At 37.2% G+C, this 20,902-nt stretch overlaps 5 protein-coding genes across 5 annotated transcripts; 3 read left to right on the forward strand and 2 right to left on the reverse strand.

The window, feature by feature from the left end:
• The first annotated feature begins 8 nt into the window (after positions 1 to 8).
• Positions 9 to 2,681, forward strand: LOC109075064 (all-trans retinoic acid-induced differentiation factor-like). The gene is made up of 7 exons (XM_019091038.2): positions 9 to 213; positions 406 to 533; positions 618 to 686; positions 779 to 850; positions 1,358 to 1,479; positions 1,572 to 1,672; positions 1,755 to 2,681. The coding sequence occupies exons 1-7, from the start codon at positions 100 to 102 to the stop codon at positions 1,857 to 1,859; spliced, it is 711 nt and encodes a 236-aa protein (XP_018946583.1). The 5' UTR covers positions 9 to 99; the 3' UTR covers positions 1,860 to 2,681.
• A 24-nt stretch (positions 2,682 to 2,705) lies between these two features.
• LOC109075063 (translation initiation factor eIF-2B subunit delta-like) lies at positions 2,706 to 8,653 on the reverse strand. Its single transcript, XM_042777237.1, has 13 exons — positions 8,604 to 8,653; positions 8,341 to 8,504; positions 7,277 to 7,474; positions 6,963 to 7,045; positions 6,788 to 6,829; positions 6,247 to 6,338; positions 5,372 to 5,486; positions 5,216 to 5,292; positions 5,004 to 5,106; positions 4,786 to 4,913; positions 4,527 to 4,704; positions 3,555 to 3,735; positions 2,706 to 3,439 (listed from the first exon to the last, which is right to left on the reverse strand). The coding sequence occupies exons 1-13, from the start codon at positions 8,651 to 8,653 to the stop codon at positions 3,240 to 3,242; spliced, it is 1,611 nt and encodes a 536-aa protein (XP_042633171.1). The 3' UTR covers positions 2,706 to 3,239.
• A 207-nt stretch (positions 8,654 to 8,860) lies between these two features.
• Positions 8,861 to 12,288, forward strand: LOC109065301. The gene is made up of 6 exons (XM_042777238.1): positions 8,861 to 8,980; positions 9,566 to 9,652; positions 9,753 to 9,923; positions 10,567 to 10,704; positions 11,043 to 11,126; positions 11,686 to 12,288. The coding sequence occupies exons 1-6, from the start codon at positions 8,861 to 8,863 to the stop codon at positions 12,178 to 12,180; spliced, it is 1,095 nt and encodes a 364-aa protein (XP_042633172.1). The 3' UTR covers positions 12,181 to 12,288.
• Positions 12,289 to 12,306: 18 nt separating this feature from the next.
• Positions 12,307 to 15,582, forward strand: LOC122148915. Its single transcript, XM_042777239.1, has 6 exons — positions 12,307 to 12,621; positions 12,746 to 13,547; positions 13,643 to 13,852; positions 14,460 to 14,711; positions 14,776 to 14,867; positions 15,187 to 15,582. The coding sequence occupies exons 1-6, from the start codon at positions 12,307 to 12,309 to the stop codon at positions 15,580 to 15,582; spliced, it is 2,067 nt and encodes a 688-aa protein (XP_042633173.1).
• Positions 15,583 to 19,505: 3,923 nt separating this feature from the next.
• On the reverse strand, positions 19,506 to 20,504 carry LOC109075062 (serine/threonine-protein kinase pim-2-like). The gene is made up of 4 exons (XM_042777240.1): positions 20,452 to 20,504; positions 19,991 to 20,356; positions 19,731 to 19,907; positions 19,506 to 19,609 (listed from the first exon to the last, which is right to left on the reverse strand). Exons 2-4 carry the CDS (start codon positions 20,331 to 20,333, stop codon positions 19,506 to 19,508), a joined length of 624 nt encoding a protein of 207 aa, XP_042633174.1. The 5' UTR covers positions 20,334 to 20,356; positions 20,452 to 20,504.
• Between the last annotated feature and the right edge of the window lie 398 nt (positions 20,505 to 20,902).

Genomic DNA, 20,902 nt, shown 5'->3' on the forward strand with positions numbered 1-20,902 from the left:
GTCGAAATGTCACACTGAGAAGAAATGCGAATTATTTGCGCCGCCTGGTTGTCACGAATAGGCTCGAGACACTTGAACGTCACATGATCATCGAGTCACATGACTTTGCTCTTGGGGAAAATGATGGCTGCTACAGCATCTACTGCGTGTTTATGTACTGTTTTTATTGTTTTATTCAACGTAGATGTCGATAGCCAGGATACTGATGCACAGGTGAGACAGATCGCTATGTTAAATGAATGCAGTCGATGTAACAGATACTATAGTCATTATAATTAAATAATAATACATGCTACAGTAGAGAAGTTACATTGTAGTCATCTGTCTTCACTGTTGTAAAGTAAAGTAAAACAATGCATGTTGTTTTATAATATTTTTTAAAGCTTTCACCTTTATTTTTGCTAGTTATGTAAAATGTGTCAAGGGACTGTACGGCAAGACAGTCCTGTCTGGGATTTCTGCCTGACAAAAGGCCATATTAGAGGACGCTGCTGTTTTGAAAATGAAACCAGCAATGCAGATGCCATTATAGGGTAGGAAAACTTTTCTAGTATTCCACATTTTTTAAATGATGACATTTATTTTCTATGTATAATCTAACTGTACGGCTGTTTTAGGTTGGACTTGGCAAACTGCTCTATCAGTCGTGTAGAGCACCTGTACAATTCATCCACAGCTTTCATCGTGTATGTACGAGGACAGGTTTTCATGATAATCTGCATGTGTCATTTTAGCACTAAATTGAATATCTAACTGTTGTCATTCTATATTTTCGCAGAGATCTCTCCAACAACCCGATCTCCAATCTGAGCGATTTCATATTTCAGGGTTTCAGCCATCTTACCCAGCTGTAAGTTTTGCATGAGCACTGTATATCATGTTTATAACATTTAAGTCAGGGGTTTTCAACTGGGGTCCGGGGACCAGTGGGCCGCAAGGGAGTGCTAGGTGGTCCAAGGAAAAATTGAGAGAACAACAGTGAAATAGATAATAAAATAATAAAAATTAATATAAGTATTACAATAATAATAATAAGCTATAAATATTAAAATAAAAACATTAAAATAAATGAATAAACTATATAAATAAATAATACATCTAACATTTTTTTTAAAAAACTAAATATTTTCCAAATAATTTTTTATGCATATTTATGATTGGGTAGAATATAAATTGGGTCCTTATACATGAAAATATAAAGCTGTCTTTAAAATTTTCGGACGGGGGTCTCTTTGACAAGGATGTTGATATTCATCCACAGGGTCCATAGCATTTAAAAGATCTAAAATATTGGAAATCCCTGATTTAAGCTGACACAGTTAGCTAACACCATTTAACTTGACAAATCTTTACTTAGTTTACTACCCTCAAAACTGGAGTGTCCAGGGGGCAATGCATCATGGGAGAAGGTTGAAGTGAAAAACAATGCCAGAATCTGCCAAGGACAGAAAAATATTTGCAATCAAACAGCGCAGATGTGTAAGTAACCAAAAGAACTGGGATCTCAAGTCTTCAAAATGCAAAAATGTATGTTTTTCAGTGCATTTCTTGATTATGGTTTGTGTCTTCAGCCTGGGATTGCCCTGAAAACTCATTTTGCAGCCCATACGGACCAGGGTTCTTTGAGTGTAGTTGTCTGCATAATTTCTATGGATACAAGTGCATGAGACAGGTGAGACCCCTGTCAAATCATTCCAAACAGTTTGGGCATTTCTCCTTTATTGCACAAGTTCATTGTTCTTTAACAATTGCAGGGGGAGTTTCCTACAGCTAAGGTGCTTGGGATACTAACCGGATCAACAGTTGTGGGTTCATCTTTACTCTGGTTCACACAAAGACGAAAGGCCAAGAACATTTGACTTTTAAGGAAAACTGGATGTTGGGCCGACAGTGGAGCCACAAAATGCATCAAGCTTATTGAAAATGGTGCAGGGCACCAACCAGCTACATACACTGGACGGTTAACCATCTGCTGAACATTGAAGTTTCTTGTTTTTTACACTTGCCCAAAGCAGGTTTGCATGACATTATTTTTTTTTTAATGGATAATTTTGTAGTTTGTGTTCATTTCACTTTCTCTTGACCCTCATTGTCCTTATATGTTTTTATTTATACATTTTACGAAAGCTTTCATGAATACCGACAAGGCTGGTTTATAAAGGGAAAACTGACCATAGACTGACCTCGCTCGTGTTTGGAGGGCAGATGTTTTGACTCTGAACATGTCAAAGTGAAACACTGAGATATTTTAGCAATGATTATTAAGGACAAATATGTTGTGTTGTTTAAAGACAAAAATGATCTTTATTTTAAAGATTTTAAAGAATTATAGGTTTTCTGACATGTAAAAAAAAGACTATTCATTTTGTAGTGGAGGGGAAATAAATGTCATAGGACTTAGTATTTGTGAAAATTGTAGATTGTTACAGTCACTTGCTGTTTACAGATGTCATTTCATATTTCATAACTGACAACTCTTCAGCCTCTGAAACTGTATGCTTTTCTTCTTGGCAGTGTAAGAGTGTAAAAGAGAATCTGTTTGATCTGCTAATATGAGATATATAGACGGACACACTATTAGTAGAATACTGACATAAATGTGAGTTTTTGCCAAGAATGTAGTATTGTGGTATGAAATTCAGCATGTACCTTGGCAACTAAAATAAAGATTTGTCACAATATCACAAAGAATCAGCCAACAACAGTTTTTTGTAATCTAACCCATTTATTTTTCTGTAGCATTTCCAAGGTTTTGGTAATACAAACAAAACCCCTTATGCAACATAGTCAGCTTTTGCATGGTCTTACACACATTTGCACCATGTTCTATTTCCCTTTTTCATATCTATGAAAGGACTTCAGCAAAGAGCAACTATCCAAAAAGGATGATTGTTCTTATGTTTATGTCAATGCACTGACCACGATGATGGGCCAAAACTGAAAGCACACATGCTTTACAGACACTTTCTTGAATTTTATGGATTTTGTGTACAACAATTCTAAGTACTAATTTCAGAATATCTCATTAGGTGGACTGAACCAGACTGTGTAATTTTTTTTAGAAAATGGAATTGGAACAGTTATACAATTCAAAATTAAATGGATCCCACCAGTAAGGATGTAAACAGTGACTTTGTTTGAAAAGCTTGTTCCTTTTCATAGATATGTTTAAGGCCCATGTGCACAGACTCTTTTATGTGCAGATTCAAGAGGGAAGCAGAACAGTGTTTGTCTGCTCTTCACTGATCTACGTTCTTGACTCGCAGTACCACAGGCACAGAGGTGCAGGGGATCATGCCCAAGTCAGTGATTACAAGGTCCACAAAGTCCGGTGGTGTCACGTCATACACCAAGTTCAGAAGCCCCAGTGATTTAACAGTCTGCCAGTTCTCTAGGTGGGTCTTCCCATTTCTGGTCACAATCAGATCATCAGGGTCATCTGTAAAAAAAGAAAAACTGAATGTTTATTTTTGCATGTGTAAATACCTATATGTGTCACTTATAAAATAAAATAATAGTAAATTCACCATACAAGCTAAACATCACAGAGTTACCTAATTCATTGGATACAAAAGAGTCCGTCTGCACTCGTTCACAGAACTTGTAGGTCTCACAGCAGACCAGCACTGGTACATTGTAGGCCTTTGCTACCAGGGCAATCTGGGAAGTTCCCACACGTGACATCACATATCCATTGGCAAGGAGTGCATGGGCACCAAGAAATACCTTGGATACCTGGAAATAAGAGAGCAAAGTCCAAGTTCTGGTTCAGCATGTTTTTTAAATGACAACATAAATGCCAGTTAACTTTAGTTCAATCACACTACTGTTTAAAAGTTTTTGTTTTTAAGGAAATTAATACTTTTATTCAACATGAATGCATTAAATTGATCAAAAGTGACAGTAAAGACAATTATCATATTTAAGGAATTTTATAGTTTTATTTTAAATGTGTTGTTTTTTTTGATAATTATTTTCATTAAAGAATATTGTAACAAAAATCAAAGATCATGTGATAATGTTTTTATATAATATTTTTGAATTTTATTTTTATTTATCATATTTTTGTGTTTTTGATAGACTTTTCAAAATCATTCTAAGAAAATCTTACTGACCCCAAACTTTTGAACAGTAGTGCATGCTATATTTTGTTTAACACAACAATCTAAAACATTCATGACCCCAAAGTGTCATATAACAATTAAATTGCCATCTAAAAGTGTCCTTCATAAAAGTATACTTGTATAAATAAAGTGCACATGCTGTTCTAAACTCTAGTGTTCTTAATGAAAGCAGATACATTTTAGAGATCTTTATCGACTCTTCAATTAGCACCACTTCATTTGCTACTGTGTATTGTTAAGAACAAACGTACCAAACCATAATTGTGTTTTTAGCTACTGCTGATGTCACACATATAATCAATTCTTTGAAGGTATAATGCACTTTGGTAAGAAATCCCCTTCTCGCAATGAGCTAAAAATGAACAATCTAAACATTCAACTTTACTCAAAGGAATGACTCACTTCAGGCAGAATGTAGGACAAGGCAGATATGAGGACGTAAGTACATCGGATGCCTTTCTTGACCAGACGCCTCAGCGCCTCTCTGCCCTCCAGCCTGGGCCGACTGTCCACAACTATGACTCTAAACTTCCTCTGCTTTTCAAAAGCTTCGCACAGAATGTGGTTGACAAGTGAAGAGCTTTAAAAAGACAAGAAAGGCATTTCTGAATGTGTAATCCAGACTATTACAGGATTACGTCAATTCACCAAAAAGTCTTACCAGCCATAAACAAGAATAACATCTCCATCACTTATCTTCTCAATAGCGTACTTAGAAATGGCTTCAGAAGCCAAAATGATCTTCTCGTTTATGTAACTATCAATACATTCCTGCAGTATCCTTTTCGCCTGTTGAGAAAACATTTCTTTTAGAAATTCAAAGGAATACTATTGTAAATAAACGTCTCTAAACTCTAAAGTGACTATGAATACTCTTACCTCTTCTTCTTTGCACTGACTGGGTATATTTGAAATTTCCTTCTTGATGTACTTGATGGCATTGCCCATGCTGGCTGAAAGCGGCCGACACTGGCTGAGAAAACTGCAGGCGTGAAGAGCATTTGCAGTGTTTGTTAAACATCTGTTTCCATTTAAGATCAGAGTTCAAATAAAATATGTCTATATCAGTTTTCACAAGGAAGAAGGTGAACCTGATATAGGGCGACAGCTTGTTCACAAGGTCCCTTGACAACTCCTCATTTGGAGGTGTGCTATAGTCTTGAATAACCTATAAAAATAACTTAAATGTTAATTAAATCCATAAATTAAGAACTTCTGAGGATTTCGTAGGTTGTGTTATGTATTACCTGTTTAAAGGCATGTAGCAGGGCCACAGATCGAGCATTGGATCCTGCTATAATGCCCTGAGAGTACTGCAGGCCCAACCGAACAATGGATGGGTGAATAACTGTGACAGGGATGCTACAAAATAAAAAATATCAAATAATAAATCAACCAACTAAATCATTCAGGTTATACTGTACATACTGAACTGCTAATTTCACTCCTGAAAAAATAAACATTTAATTGTAAAAATGTATATTTATTACTTATAATGTTAGTAGCCATATTATAATTTTTCATTTTCCAACCTCTCTAATGAGACTAGGGCTGCACAACTAATCAAATTTCTAATTACACAATCTTTCAAAGCAGCAATTAATCAGGATGAGTTTTTCTTTCTTTCTACAGATTATCTTAAGGGTTTTTCCATTGTTTTAATTTTAGTTTTAGTCTAGCGTAATTATACAACACATATTTTACTTTTTTTTTTTAATTAATTTTTTAATTATGAAGAGTGAGTGTATAGTTGACATTTGAGGCGCAATAGTAATAAAAAAAAAAAAAAAAATACTTTTTTGAGTTAGTGTTTTCAGCTTGTTTATTTTCATATAAAAATATGGCATGCAGACAGTTGCTTCAAACAATGGTATATAAACATCATTCAGTGTAAATTGTGATAATCGTAATTAATAAATTGCAATTACAATTTCAAGGGAATAATTGACAATTATGATTTTTGCCATAATCATGCAGCCCTAAATGAGACATAATAGGCTTTTGTCAAAAGATTAAGAGAATTTTTTTTTTTTTGTATATATTTGTGTATTAATAGTTTTTTGTCAAAAGATTAAGATGAAAAAAAAATTGTATAATTTGTATGTTACATTGTTTACAGTACCTGATTTGCTGGGTGGGAGGGTTTTTTCGGCTGTACTGGTGTAGATGTGAGAACAGGCTGACCTTGTAACCATAATCGGACCTCAAAGGAACCTAAGAGAACAGAGAGAACAGCATTCGATGTGAATATTTAGTTTCCTCAAGGACAAACGCTCTAGAGGTCACATCCTCCCTCCTCAGGTCAAGAGCTGAGGCTGCAACAGAACACTGTGCATGAACACATACATGACACAAATGTGCACAAATGAAGAAGAGCTCCACAGTAGACTTTAATAGCTTTATTCTAGTGTTATAGAGCTACACCTAATAACATAAAATAATAAATAAATCAAAGAAGAAAAAAAACACCCACACAGGACATCTTGCTCGTCACATGTGCACAATGAAATGATAATAATCACAATGAAATCACCTCAAGCAGACATTAAAACCAAGTCAATAACCTTCACCAAGAAAAAAAAAAAAAAAAGAAAAAAAAAAAAAACACATCACATATAGAAAATATCCAACATTACACTGCACACAAAGGTGTGGAGCCAGACCTTGACTCCAGTTATATTTAAACTGCATCCCTGCCCTGACTTCTGTAAGACATTGGAAGGACCTGGGTTAAAAACGCTGCAAAGTGATCTCAGAAAACACCTGGATGAATCCATCATCTGTCAATGGACAACAATCAGACAAGAGGCAAAGCATGACAATATTGATTTGTCTCACCTGCTGTCTCTCAAGTTTTTTGGCCAGCTTCTTCAATGCAACAGGGTCGTCCACCTGAACATGATCTGGTAACCTTTTCACTACTAACAGGAAACAGAGAAAAATACAAATAAAAACAAGGCTGTGCAAAATGGCAAAACTGCTCAGTCACAGACTATCCCTAAATGCAGGAACTTTAGATTTTTTTTTTTTTTAACATTTAATTTAGGGGAAAAAAATATTTAAAAGCATAGGAATGGCTGACAAAGTTGGGCCAGTGTGTGAATGCCCAAACTTCCCACCCTGGAATAACCTTTAATGAAGCACTGAATTACCTGGCTGAAGCTCATTGGGGGTAGCTTTAGGCTTGCTGGAGGTGGACTGCTGCCCCCCTTCTTTCTTGCCCTGTTTTGATGCCCGTTCTGAGTCTTGCCTTGCCCGACGCTCTGCTCGCAGCTCTGCTTTGCTCTTTGCAGGCTTCTCTGCAGCCACGGGAGATTCAGATGCAGATGCATTTACAGGCACAGGAGCTGCTAATGAGATCAAAGTGCACCCAAAAAAATAGACTTTAAACTTACAGTTGTGTTTACTCGGCAGGTTTGGTTCCATTAAAATGAACTCTGGTGTGGTCGCTCGGTTAGTGTGGTTTTATTTGAGTATGTGTGAACCCTGCCCATCTGAACCTTGGTGCACACCAAACAAGCAAGCTGTCCGCTTCCACACAAACTATTTTTGCTCAAGCATATCTTGCTCTTCTCGTAGGGGGGGTCAGAGCTTCATTTGTGTGTCCAACGGAGGAATTCCAGCTGCTGTTTTGACCCAATTACACATTTCATAAGCTCTTCGTGAGCTATCAGCTGGTAAAAATACAACCATATGTAGACACATGATACAATACAAGCATTTAGCCCAGCAAACAGTATTTGGCTGTTCAGTAAGTTATCCAATACGTCCTAAAAGTTGTCCAATCAGATTGACACCATATCCTTATGTCTTTTGTTTTGTATCTTTAGTTTAGCTGTTAAAAATGACAGTGTGAACCCTAAGCAAACAAGAACTAAATATATGACTTTTTTTTATTTTTGGTCTGGACCAACAAAACCAGTGCATAAATATACCCACTGAAACACACATTAAAAGACTCTATTTACCCTTCGAAGCTGAGAAATAAAAATGATGGCAGTAAAGCATACAGTAAAAAAAAAAAAAAGTATGCATATATATTTGTTGTTGTTAACATCTTTCTACCCTAAGAATAAGAACAGATAACTCTGCAACTCTTAATATTAATCCAGTCTCGATCCGAAAGAAATATAAATATTTGTTTGTCCAATTATCCCAATTGAATAGTTTAATTAAAATTACATTAGTTTTAATCAACTTATTTTTGAAGCAGTACCTTTATGTGCTGGGCTCTGTGTGGCAGGCTTTGACGGAGCTGGTACAGATGCTTTCTCTTTCTCCTTCTCCTTCTCTGGAGGACCCCTGTCATCTTTTTTATTCTTTTTATGCTGCTTCTTCTCTTTCCTAAGACGCTGCTTTTCTTCTTTTGGTTCAGCGCTTCTAGTCAGGTGTCAATCAAGTTGCCGAACCATGCCGAAGGTGTACGAAAGAATGACATAATCCCCAGGGGGCGTGTCAGAGGTCAAAAAAGTTCATTACTGAAGTTCATGACCTACGACGAGGGTCATTGCCGCGGAGATCAGCATCATTTTTACGGAGGACAGCGAAACTTCATTTTAAAACTAAATACAGCGGTATTACCGACGACAACAGGTAAGAAATTGTCATCTAATTACAAACTTCTACATGTTTTATTATTTTTTTTTTTTTTTAGTGTGTCGTTTAATTGTTCATTTAAAACTGTTTCATTGAAGTCAAGAAAAATGTCTGGCAAACAACAAAAATCACATAAGGCGATGTCGGACGCCGAATGGATTTTGCGTTTAAAAAAGTTTGCCAGTACAGGAATTTGGCCATCAAATGAGGGTAACAGGCCAGCTCCTCGACAGAAAAAGTGGTACGAGATTTATCAAAGGGTGAGTGAGTGTTTGTTACCTTTGCATGATAGAGAGATAATAATAAAAAAAAAGACTTAAGTGTTTGTTGACTTGCATAATCGAACATTATTACTATCTTTGTTTAATGTATTTGCATAAGAGAACAACACATTAGGCTTCAGTACAAACATTTACCTGGTCCCATTCATTAGAACGATGTAATGGGATGGTTGTGTTATGTTATGGCTTACACCAATGTAAACCAGAGTATGTCATAATTGTTTATAGACATTTATGTAATGTTGCAGGTATTTTGAGATTCATGTCATACTGTAAATGAAAAGCTACATCAAAGGTCTTTGTGTACTGGGAGATTCAGAGATTAGAGAAGGTGGGGGAAGGGACGGTGAATGAATAGGTGGTCTGAAGGTGTGAAATGTTCCTCTCTTGTATCTCTCACCTTTAAAGAGAGATACCAGCTGTAACATTATACATAAGATAAATGTGTCTTGTGTCCTAGAAATTAATCAATGAATTAAATAATATATGAATTTAATGAAGTATTTTATGCTCTCTTAAGGGACTCACTTGTATTGTGCATTACATTTGTTATAATACTTACAGATTGAGAAATGTCCGATGCTGTCTCGTGGCCAAACAACCTTGCTTGGAGGTGTGCTGAAATGCATCTGTGGTTTTCACATTCCAAAGGTAACATTAATGTAGCAAGTATTTTTTGTTAGTATTGTTTACTGAAATGGTTTTCTTTCTGAATTGTTATATGTATGTTTTTTTTTTTTTTTTTTATTAGCAGCCCACTGCCTCTACTGGACCAGCACAAAGGGTGGTGGAACAACCTGCTGCTGCTGAAACAGCAAAGAAGGCCATGGAGCGGAGTCAGCCTGACCCCCAGCCTCATCCCCTGCCCCAGCCCCAGCCTACTGCACCAGTGGAAGCAAGAGTTGCACCACAATTTTCAACGGTATGAAATACTTTTTTTTTTTTTTTTTTAATAGGACTGAAGTACGAGTTCAGTTCATATTGGAGGAAGTTCAGAAAGTAACAAGAAGCAAAGAAAAAGCAAGAATGCTATGAGATGCTGGCTGACACCTGCTAATTGTCACACCTCTTGTTCAGTGGGGGCAGCTGTTGTCTGCTGATTGGTCGGTTTAGTCACATGGTCAAGGAAAAATGAAGAATGTAACCTGTGTGCTTTCTCTCTTTCATCTCTGGGCTCTACTCTTGGATTGTCCTCTACCTCTCTAACTGAGCTCTGCCTGGGTTGAAGGTCACTGAGCTGGACTCATGTCCCTCATGGCATCTCTCTCTATAGTTCTCATGTGTTAAAGCTACATTTTCTCTTTTTCATTCTCTATCTCAGGTAACATTCCACATACATGCTGGCTATTATTAATTGTACACATGCTAATAATTATTCCATCATGCAAATACTGTGTACTGTAGTTATTTCAAGAGTCAGTACTGCTAATAAATCATCCCTCTTATGGACGACACATCCATTCAGAAAGAAGTGTTTTTGAAGGCTGCATTTACTTAAAATAGTAATATTAATATAAATAGTAATGCATGCTATTATAACACATTCTGTCTTCTCACCTTTTTAGTTTACCAAGCCAAGATTTACTGGCTCTCACCTTGCTGCAGCAAAGCCAAATCTTAGTTTGGCCAGGAGACCTTCTCAGGTTGAAGACCAGCCCAGTGCAGCAGTGTCTAGTGGCTCTATACCAAGCACCACTGCCTCTGTAAGTAATGGCATAATCTGTATTGTATTCTATAAAGACACGTTCCACGTTCCATTCCATATAAATTATTTAACTCTTTAAAATATTTTTAATACCAGAAAACCATATTTTAATAAAGAAAAAAATCAATATTTTATAAATAGATTTCATACAAACTACCATTCAAAAGTTATTGATATTAATATTGATTAAAATATTGATACTTTTACTGAAAAAGGAGTCATTAAATTGATAAAAAAAATCTCAGTAAAGACATTTAATGTTACAAAGGATTTCTATAAATTTATTGTAATATTATATTTACAAAATCTATTATATTTTACTTCATGATTGTACAGACACCAGATCCTCAAGTTCCATGCCCTGTCCCCAGAGCCACTGCAGATGTGTCCAGTCCCGCTCAGCCATGCAATATTGTCTCAGTAAGTAACTTTCTATTCTGTTTGTCTAAAAATGTAATTAAATCAGCTGTTGCCAGACACTTAATGGAGATGTGAAAAGGCTTACATGCCTTTAAACTAAATAACTTTTATAACCAGTAGTTTCTTAAAACATATTCAAGCTGAAAAAAAAACAACAACAATCAAACTATTGTCATAATGTCAATTGAGTTTACTTGATACTGATTTATTAATGATGAACAATGTATAGATGTTAACATTCATGTGTCAGAATAAAGAGATACTGGTCGTAAAGTCTCAGAATTTTTTTTTATTTCATATTAAACAGGATTTCAGAATTATTTTGTTCCTTGTTTTTTTTTGGATGACAGCAGTGTATAATGTAAAATTATCAGTTTCATTGTCATAATCACTGTAATACCAAAGGTATTTACGTGAAAAACTATAATTACAATGATCATTTTATGTGAAAGTAGTCATGGATAAAAAAAAAAAAAAAAAATGAAAAAAATATGCTTAAAGTGATTAAAAAATAAAATTACCTTACTTGACTAAATGTTTTGTCGTTTTTCCTTCACAGACAGCTCCTTCTGGGGCATTATTGCAAGGTCCATCTGTAGTTCCACTTCCTCGTTTGTGGTCTGAGACCTTGCCACAAGAGGATCACAAGTGGATTGGCAAAAGACTTTTTAAAATGGGATCCAAGGGAAAGCCAGAGCTTCGTGATAACCTCCAGCTCTGGTATTACCCACCACAGCCAGCACTTATCTACAATCAGGCTCCAGCTCCAGACAGATTCTTTTGTCATTGTCTTCTGCTGTGGATGCCGTACAAGCTGTGGAGAGTTAAGGTTCTCTGTCCCAATCCTGCCTGCGGACAACATCAGCTGACAGGAGGTGGTCTGCACAAAAGGGCACGGCAGGTTCTAGACATTGACCGAATGTACAACATGGTCACAGAAACTCTCATCTGTACCAAGTGTAGAGCCTCGCATGTGTCCTGGAGTCAGACTGTCCTGCAACAGCTAGATCTGGGCCATCGCTCTGAGTTTCAGGTCATCCTAACGCGGAAGTAAGTATTCTTTCATTCCTCATCCAGTTGTTAGCCCATCATAATGGGTGTATGTATGCAGATACTTTACAAATCAAAAATCTAAAATATATGAATGTGTGGATTTTGCTTTTCCTAATATGCCTGTGATATGCGGGTCATCCGGCTCTTGCGTGAGCGTGGCTTAGGCAACAGCCCCACGCGGGTGATCAAGCAGCTGCGTGAAAACCACAGTGAGCGGTGGCTCCATCGTCTGGCCCGGTACACCACCCAATGTGTTGACTTCCTCAATCAACCCGGGGTGATACCAGTAAAATTCCAGGAGCCCCCAGAGCCTTCAGTGGTGCCAAGCTGCAAGTGGTTGCTGACCGTGTACAGCCAAGACATCCTGACAAGGCTAGATGAAATCCATGCAAGGATAACATCCACCTATGGCTCCATCTTGAAGATGGATTCCACTAAAAAGGTTAGTTGTGGATTTGTTTATTAATGGTGTTGTTTATATACCAGCATCGCACTGTATCTGTATTTTACATGGTGTGATGTTTGATTTATATCTACAGCATGCTTCATATCATATCTTGTTACAGATCACCAAGAAGCTGGCTGGGACAGCGAGGGGAACGGGACTCTGGCTTACCTCTGTTGGCAACGAGTTTGGTCAGGTGCTCATAAGTGTGCTGACAGCCCAGGAAGGAGCAGGACTGGACATGATGGTAGATGGTCTGGTGAAAAGATACCAGCAGGCTGGTGTGAATCCTCCTGCTGTGTTGTACGTGGACTGTGGGTGCTGCACCGAGGTGGGCGAGACCAAGTTGAAAACCAGATTCAGAGGCTGGCCAGATCTCATGATACGCTTGGACATCTGGCATTTTATGCGCAGGATTGCCTTGGGGTGTACAACTGATGCCCATCAGCTGTACCCCATCTTCATGTCACGGCTATCATCATGCATCTTTGAATGGGATGCGGCTGATATTTCTATGCTTCGCAAAGCAAAGAGAGAGCTGTTGATGTCCCAGGGTTGGCCTGCACTGAGAGATGATGATGTCAGCAAGCATCTGACCAGGGAGGAGCTGGCTCTACATTGCCGGAGGAGGACACATGGAGAGGAGACGACCATCCTTCTCCTTGAACGACTGCTTACAGAGCTCCTGAGCAGCAAGGGAAATGACTCCCTGGGTGTTCCTCTCCTGGACCGAGAAAGGATGGAGAAAATCTGGAGTGTCCAGAAGAAGCACGTCAAGTGTATCCAAGACCCCCCAGGTGTTGCCCTCTATACAGAGACCGGGAGCTTAACCAAGGGAGGTGTGCTTCTGAAGACATACAGATGTGCCAGAGGCTCCACTTCTCTTGAATCCTTTCATTTACACCTTAACCGTTTCATCCCAGGTACGTATTTGTCACACACACTGTGCATATGTAAAGAAAGAACATTAGGTGTTTGTGTGTTTAACACTACCTAAAAACTGTTTGTCCGTTTACAGGGACCAGTGCAAACAGTCTGAACTTTCAGATTTATTTGCTGGAGGGTCTACACAGGTGGAACCAGGATCGGGAGGCTGCTTCCCTGTCATCGGAGCCATCAGCTTTACGCAGCTACACAGGAGAACTTGTTCACTGTGTAAACAGCAATTATGAAAAGCTGTTTGGCAGGAAAGTGGTCCCCACGTTTTGTCCCCCTGCACGTTACACCGGTGAGATAATTTATTATTGTTAATTAACTTGGAATTTCCGTGTAATCTCAGGCGATATTTTATTTAAGCCTATAAAGTCTAAAGTATCTGTATTTTAGACCTCTAAATTATCAACATAATTTTTTTTTTCTTGAAACATGCCCTCTGTCTTCTGATTATTTTCTATCAAGTAAAAGGCCTTTCATATATAATTGTATAATTGTACAAACTGCTACCTTCAACTGATACTTCACGTCTTTTTTCTGTGAAATCTTTATTTTTAGAAAGAAATTATTTTTAGAAAGAATAACTTGGATATTATTAGTAATATTTGGTGACCATTTACTGTACTGAAGTTACTTAGGTTTACATGTAAGTATCAAATATGCTCATCAGGCTTTTGAGTTATGTTTATTTGTATGTCTCTCAATCATCATTGTATTGCATTGTATTAGGTTTTGCCCCCACAGTTATAGGTTTATGGCCTCTGAATACATTTTTTTTTCTCCTTGACTATGAGCTCCATGTTCTCACACTATTACAATATATGAGCTACTACAAAGGCCTTATATATCAAATATGATACACAAAAATTGTTTTTAATTCCTGTTTATTGTTTTTATTCCAGGTGAGCTCATTGGAGTACAGTATCTGTTCCAGCAGACTGGTCAGGCACTGCAGGACATGAACCCAGACTCTGAAGAGACAGCAGAACTCATTGAGGACCTTAATGTGGAGGAGCGAGATGAAGATGAGGGCTTCTGTGACATCAGCGAGGATCACACCATAGCAGATCCAGAGGCTGTTCTGTCACCACCCTTCTCCACACTGACACTGTGTTCTTCCACCCTGGTCACCAGCAGTGAAACGGCTGTACTGGGTTCCGTTTTGTCTTCACTGTTCTCTGAACTTACACTGTTTTCCTTCATCACCTGGACCATCAGGGACTGCTGTGCCACCTGTTCCCTCTGGAACATCTGTTTCACCACTCTCCTCAGAGCCAGAGGATGCTGGTCAGGATGATGATGAAGAGACTGTAAGTGCCACTCCTCTGTATTTCTTTCAAATAAACTAGAATAAATTCAAACAAGGATGGATCAACATCTACTTCTTGCTACTGCTTTATATCCAGACTTTGCTCAGATTTTAAACTAAAGTCATTAGTAGGCAACAAAGATGCATAGAGTCAAATCAGTTTTATTTAGTTAGTGCTTTGTACTGTACAGATTGTGTTAAACAGCACCACATTGATACACAGGAAAATAACAGAATCAATGGAACTAGTTATGGAACTATATATCAAACAAATGTGATTGGAAAACATTATATTTTGTGCTTTTTTTTTTTTTAAATAGGCGGTTGACTACCAAAATGTCCCGGGATATCAACATGTGGACAAGCTGGCAGAATATCTGGTGGAGCTCCGGGGTCACACAGCCCTCAGCCTGACCAATCAGGAAGCCAACACCATAATTGCACTTTGGCAGAACCTGAATGACCAGGATAAGCAACGGGTGGTGTATGCAGCTCGACACCAGAAGAGACTGCTGAGTGGACGCTTCAAAGTACCAAAGAGGCCCACTCAAACCCCTGGAGTAGAGAGCACCATCAGAAGTGTGCTGGGTGCAAGCAGCGCACCTGCTCAGTGGCCTGACTGTTGCCGTCTGGTGGAGACCATCTTCGTCAGGCTTTGCACTATTCACCCTAGCCCAAAAGAAAAGGCAAGGGAACGCTGTCGAGATGGTCTCTAATCCTCCAAGACTACAGGAGGATAAGGCAGCTTGTACTGGGCAACAGCTTGGTGATGGGGGGAACCTCAATGCAGCTGGTGGAGGTTAACCAGAACACCATGATTCAGTGGTTTAACAACAGACAGAAAAAGCAGGAGCTGTCTGTGCTGCTTCAGGGCATTCAGTTGCCTCAGCCCCTCCCTGAAGCTCAGGAACCCCTCCAGGCTGCCAAACGCCTACGGACTGAGCCAGAACAACCAGAGGAGCAGCACCAGTACAAGCTACCAGAGAGCACAGCAGGTCAGGCAAAGCAGAGGCAGACTTCTTCTGGACGACCCCCTCTCAGACCCAAGGCACCTGCACAGAGTCCTATGTTGGTTACGCCACCAGTACCTGGAGCATCATTGCAGATGGTACCCAACATACTTTACCATCAGCACCAGGTTTCCAAGGTGTGCCGATGCTTCAGGGTGTGCCAGTGTTCCAGGGTCTGCAAATGGTTCAAAGGCTGCCAATGATCCAGGGAATGCCAATGGTTCAGGGAATCCCGATGGTCCAGGGAATGCCAGTGGTTCAGGGGATGCCACTCTTACAGCCTACAGTTGTGCAGGGCACCAGTTCACAACCAGCTGCCAATCCGCAAACCATGCCCAAGAGACCCTACAAGAGAACTGTAGAGGCAAACACTTGCAAGAAGTGCGGACAATTCAAAACCAGTGTAACTGGACATAGCCAGTACAGGGGCAAGGTGTACTGCCCACAGACTGAGACCGTTACAAAAGAACAGTGGTTAGAGGAAATGCGGAGAACTGTTCCCAAATAATGTATATATTTTATTTATTGTAGTGTGTGTATATAGTTGTTTAAATATAGTTTTCTATTGTTAATATTTGTGTTGAACTTTATTTAACGTTTTGTTAGTTAAACATCATTTAATATTTTATTTAACTTTATTTACTGTTTTTTAATCCTATTTAACTTTTTAACTTATTTGTTTTTGAAAACTTTATTTACTGTTTTATTTACCTTTTTAATTTATTGTTTGAAAACTTATTTAATTTAATATCATTACTGTTCTGTTAGCATAATTGTAAAATAAAAAAAACAAATTTAGAAATTATTGCTTTTTGATTTCTACATTCATTTTCATTATATTTCCCTTTTAATTTAATGTTGTTTGAAAACTCATTTAAAATTTAATTGGTTTAATATTCATTACTGTTCTGTTGGCATAATTGTGTAAAAAATAAAATAATAAAAACTGGCAAATGATTGCTTTTTTATTTGTACTTCAATATAACAATTTCATCAGTACACTGCAACAATAGAACATATGTCTATAAAAAGATAATTTGCATATTGTCATTTGTCACAGACATTTTTCAGCATATTAATTACTATTTTGCATCTTTTTTTCATTAGAAAGGACAGATTTGAAAGTGTCTTGAATGAACGTAAACTAAAAAAATGCTTAATCAGAATAAATAACAATACAACTACAAATAATAACATGCTTAATCAGAATAAATAACAATACAACCACAAATAATAACATGCTTAATCAGAATAAATATGAATAAAATTACAAATAACAACATGCTTAATCTGAATAAATATGAATATAATTACAAATAACAACATGCTTAATATGAATAAATATGAATATAATTACAAATAACAACATGCTTAATCAGAATAAATATGAATATAATTACAAATGCTTAATCAGAATAAATATGAATACAAGTACTAAATAAATAATAATAACAAAACACATTTCCATTGGTGTACTTAAATTTTCATGGAAAAATATGTACATTTGTAAAACATATGTACATTTAATTAACCTTAAAGCAATTAACAATATTACAAGAAGTTGTCTTCAGCTGGATTCGAACCCCGGTCTTGGTGAACACCTGCAATAGGAAACAGTGTAATATAAATCTTTGACTCAAACTATCACAGAGGGATGCATTCAGTACTCACTGAAGACGATACATCATCGTTTCGAAGCGCTCCAGAGCCCCCTGCTGGTCAAAGGAATGTAAATATAATGCTAAAAAGCAACATGCTGTAACAGCTAGACACAAATGTTTGGAAATTACGGTGACGTTCATTTTTACAGGGGTTAGTCTCCATTCTTGTATGATTATATTTGTATACTAATGTAATATTTATGCTTCTATCTCTGGTGGGGCTTCAATCTTCAGCTGGCTGGCTTACTTCACTGCAGTGTCACAAGGTGGCGCTTTAGACTGCTTCGAAGTGATTCTCAATCAATGAATAGCGCACCTTTATGACAAGCTGTTGATTATGAACTCGAGCTGATGAATTATGACACTGTCTACGTGATGACCTTCATATAATATATTTTAGACAGTTGTAAGCATATTTTAATGCATTTTTTTGTATCACCTCATCTGAAGGATCACCCCGCAATAGTATAGACATTTCAAAATAAGAGTCCAGGTGTATTTCGGGCTTGTTTATAATTAAAAATCACAAGTTATTATTATTATTTTTTAAACACAATACATTGTATTTAATTTAAAATCCATTTATTTCATAGGAAACTATTGTAGTTTCTGGCTGGGATGTTTCCCCACAGGAAGAAAAGTCAAAGAACATTATTTGATACATATTATTCAATATATATATTTTACCTATTCACTGAGAGACACTGCATGAAAAAGCAAGGGGAACTCTACCATTTAAATGCTGTAATTTTGCATAATTTACAATGCATAATATGAGTATGTCATTAAATGTAATAGTAGCCTATATAATTAAAATTAATTTCAATAGGCCTAAATAAAAAAAAGAAGAAAATATTATTAAAAATCACACATTATTTGTTATTTGTCACATGTAGTAGATCATTTTTGTGCCGTGGGTAATAGGAGGATTTACTACCCAGCTACCACCGCAAGTATATTTCAATATTTGACTGCTGAATGCTTAGATTGACTAATAAGAATGTAGTATTCCAGTGAGCTGTGTAATAATGTATTTTACATAACAGTTCCTGTGGTACACAAATCTGAATGAACGAGTGGCACATAATTCACCAGTATGTGGGACTTTTCAACAATTTAATCACTTTCAAGTGTGGGTAAATACAGCAGATCTTGTCATCATAATGTTGTTTCTTTATATCAAATGATGTAAATTTTATTGAGTACAGAAATTACTACATAACTTCACGATCAGTCGACTGTATGCTAAGTGCACAATGTATTTGTTGCACATACACATTAGACTAAATGTGCTTTATAAACCTTAGTAATTAGTACAGTTAACTGTACTACATTCACATGGTACGTGTTTAACTTAATTGTTTTATCATTTTTACATTTCTTAATATTTGTGTACACGCTAACTTTTATGTCATGGATGAGTGCATAGTGGTGAATGGGAAACTACAACTATTTGATTAACTATTATTTATTTTATTTTATTATTTTTAATTATTATTATTATTTACACAGCTTTCCAAAATGAGAAAATAAAAATAAATTGATTACAGTCAGAAGAAAGAAAGATGTCCAATTTACAGACACTCTTTGGTAACACATAGCCTAGTGCATAAATATCTTAATAGAAATACAAATTGTTATTAATATTTAATATCTTAATGAATTTTCTTATAAAAAAATTATTCTTATTATTCTATTATAATACTTATACTATTATTATACTTATAAAGAAATACACATAGCCTTTTCCTATAAATATATTAATACAAATGCCAGACACAAAGCTGACTGAAGACAGAAAATAACAGAGTGGATGTGACAGGGAGTCGTTTTTGTTGTTTTTCATGTCTTACACAACCTGAAACAAAAACATAAATCAGTGTTATTAATCTAAATACTTTACATTTAGATCAAACTTGACGTTTAAAATAATTATATGAAAAAAAAAAAAAAAAAATTTAGCAAATCTTAGACTCTTAGTACCATAAACCAGTCATGGAGCTGCATCTCCTCCAGAATAAGTCTCCGCTGTGGATCAGGCTGCAGGCAAGAGCAAATCATCTGGCAGCATTCTGTTCAAAAAGATGAGAGAGGTGTCTGATTATAAACTTTACACCGTTTTATTTCAAATTATATATATTTTTATAATTAGAGCTCCAACTGTCAATCTTTGTTCTTTGATGAAGACTTCACCTTGTGACAGGTCAGGGTTGGACCAGTCATTCTTACTGATCATGTGCAGGTCTTTGTCATCTGGAAAATACCCGCACACCATCACAAACAGCAGGATCCCTAATGACCACACTGTCGCCGGCTTTGCATGGTACCTGCCGTCGACATCAAACTCCGGAGGACAGAACATTTCTGTGCCTAGAGGGCAGAGATTTTACATTTAATGCATTTATACAGCAGGATGTGTTTCAGTGAGCTAAACAACCTGCTAGCACACATACCACTGAAGGCCACGTAGGCAGAGTCCTTCATGAGCGTCCTGCATCTGAAGTTGATCAACTTGACCTCCAATGTGTCGGGGTTCACTAGGAGGTTCTCCAGCTTTATATCTCGATGGAAGACTCCATGCTCGCAGCAAATGTTAGCGGCATGAATGACCTGCCACATAACATTTCGTGCCATCCCTTCATTGAGCCTTCGTCGGAGCTTCACAAAACTAAACATGCTCATGCTTGGCATGGGCCACTCCAAGACCATGACATAGTGGTCCTGCCAGTCCAGCAGCTTAATTATCTGTGGAACACTGGGGCCCTTATTAGCCATGAGTGTCAGGCCGATCTCCATGGGAGGCGTTTGGGATGACCAGGCTAAAAGGAAAGCATTACATTAACATGAATATAAGATGTCAGAAATGGAAAACAGTTACTGAGAAGCAATAATATACAGAGTGCAGGCTACTCACAACTCTTATATATGGCATATTCAGAGTCTTTTCAGCAATTTTCACAACCACCTGAGCAACAAAGCAAACAATTAACAATTAGCATTTGCACAGAGGTCATTCCATTCATGAATCTGAACAGGTATGGAAAGTTATGTAAGTAAAAAAAAAAAAAAAAAAAAAGAAACCTTAAGGCCATCCTTGCAGCGAGTCCCTGCATGTACATAGCTGTAGCTTCCTTCACCCAGCTTGGGGCCAAATTCATATTGCCAGAAAATGTGGTCTATTAAAAGATAAACAAATGTAGTTAGCATGAAATCAAATTTTTTATGCATTTTATAATTTGTAATAACATCTTGTAATTCACAAATGTATTATCCTTACTGTTGTCCGGCTCCTCCGCTTCATCATCATCAGTGGAGCTTACTGGATTGTGGACGTCCTGAGGTTGGAGGACGTTCTGCTCCAGCTG

The sequence above is a fragment of the Cyprinus carpio genome, chromosome A20 (assembly GCF_018340385.1).
Source record: "Cyprinus carpio isolate SPL01 chromosome A20, ASM1834038v1, whole genome shotgun sequence".
NCBI lineage: Eukaryota > Metazoa > Chordata > Actinopteri > Cypriniformes > Cyprinidae > Cyprinus > Cyprinus carpio.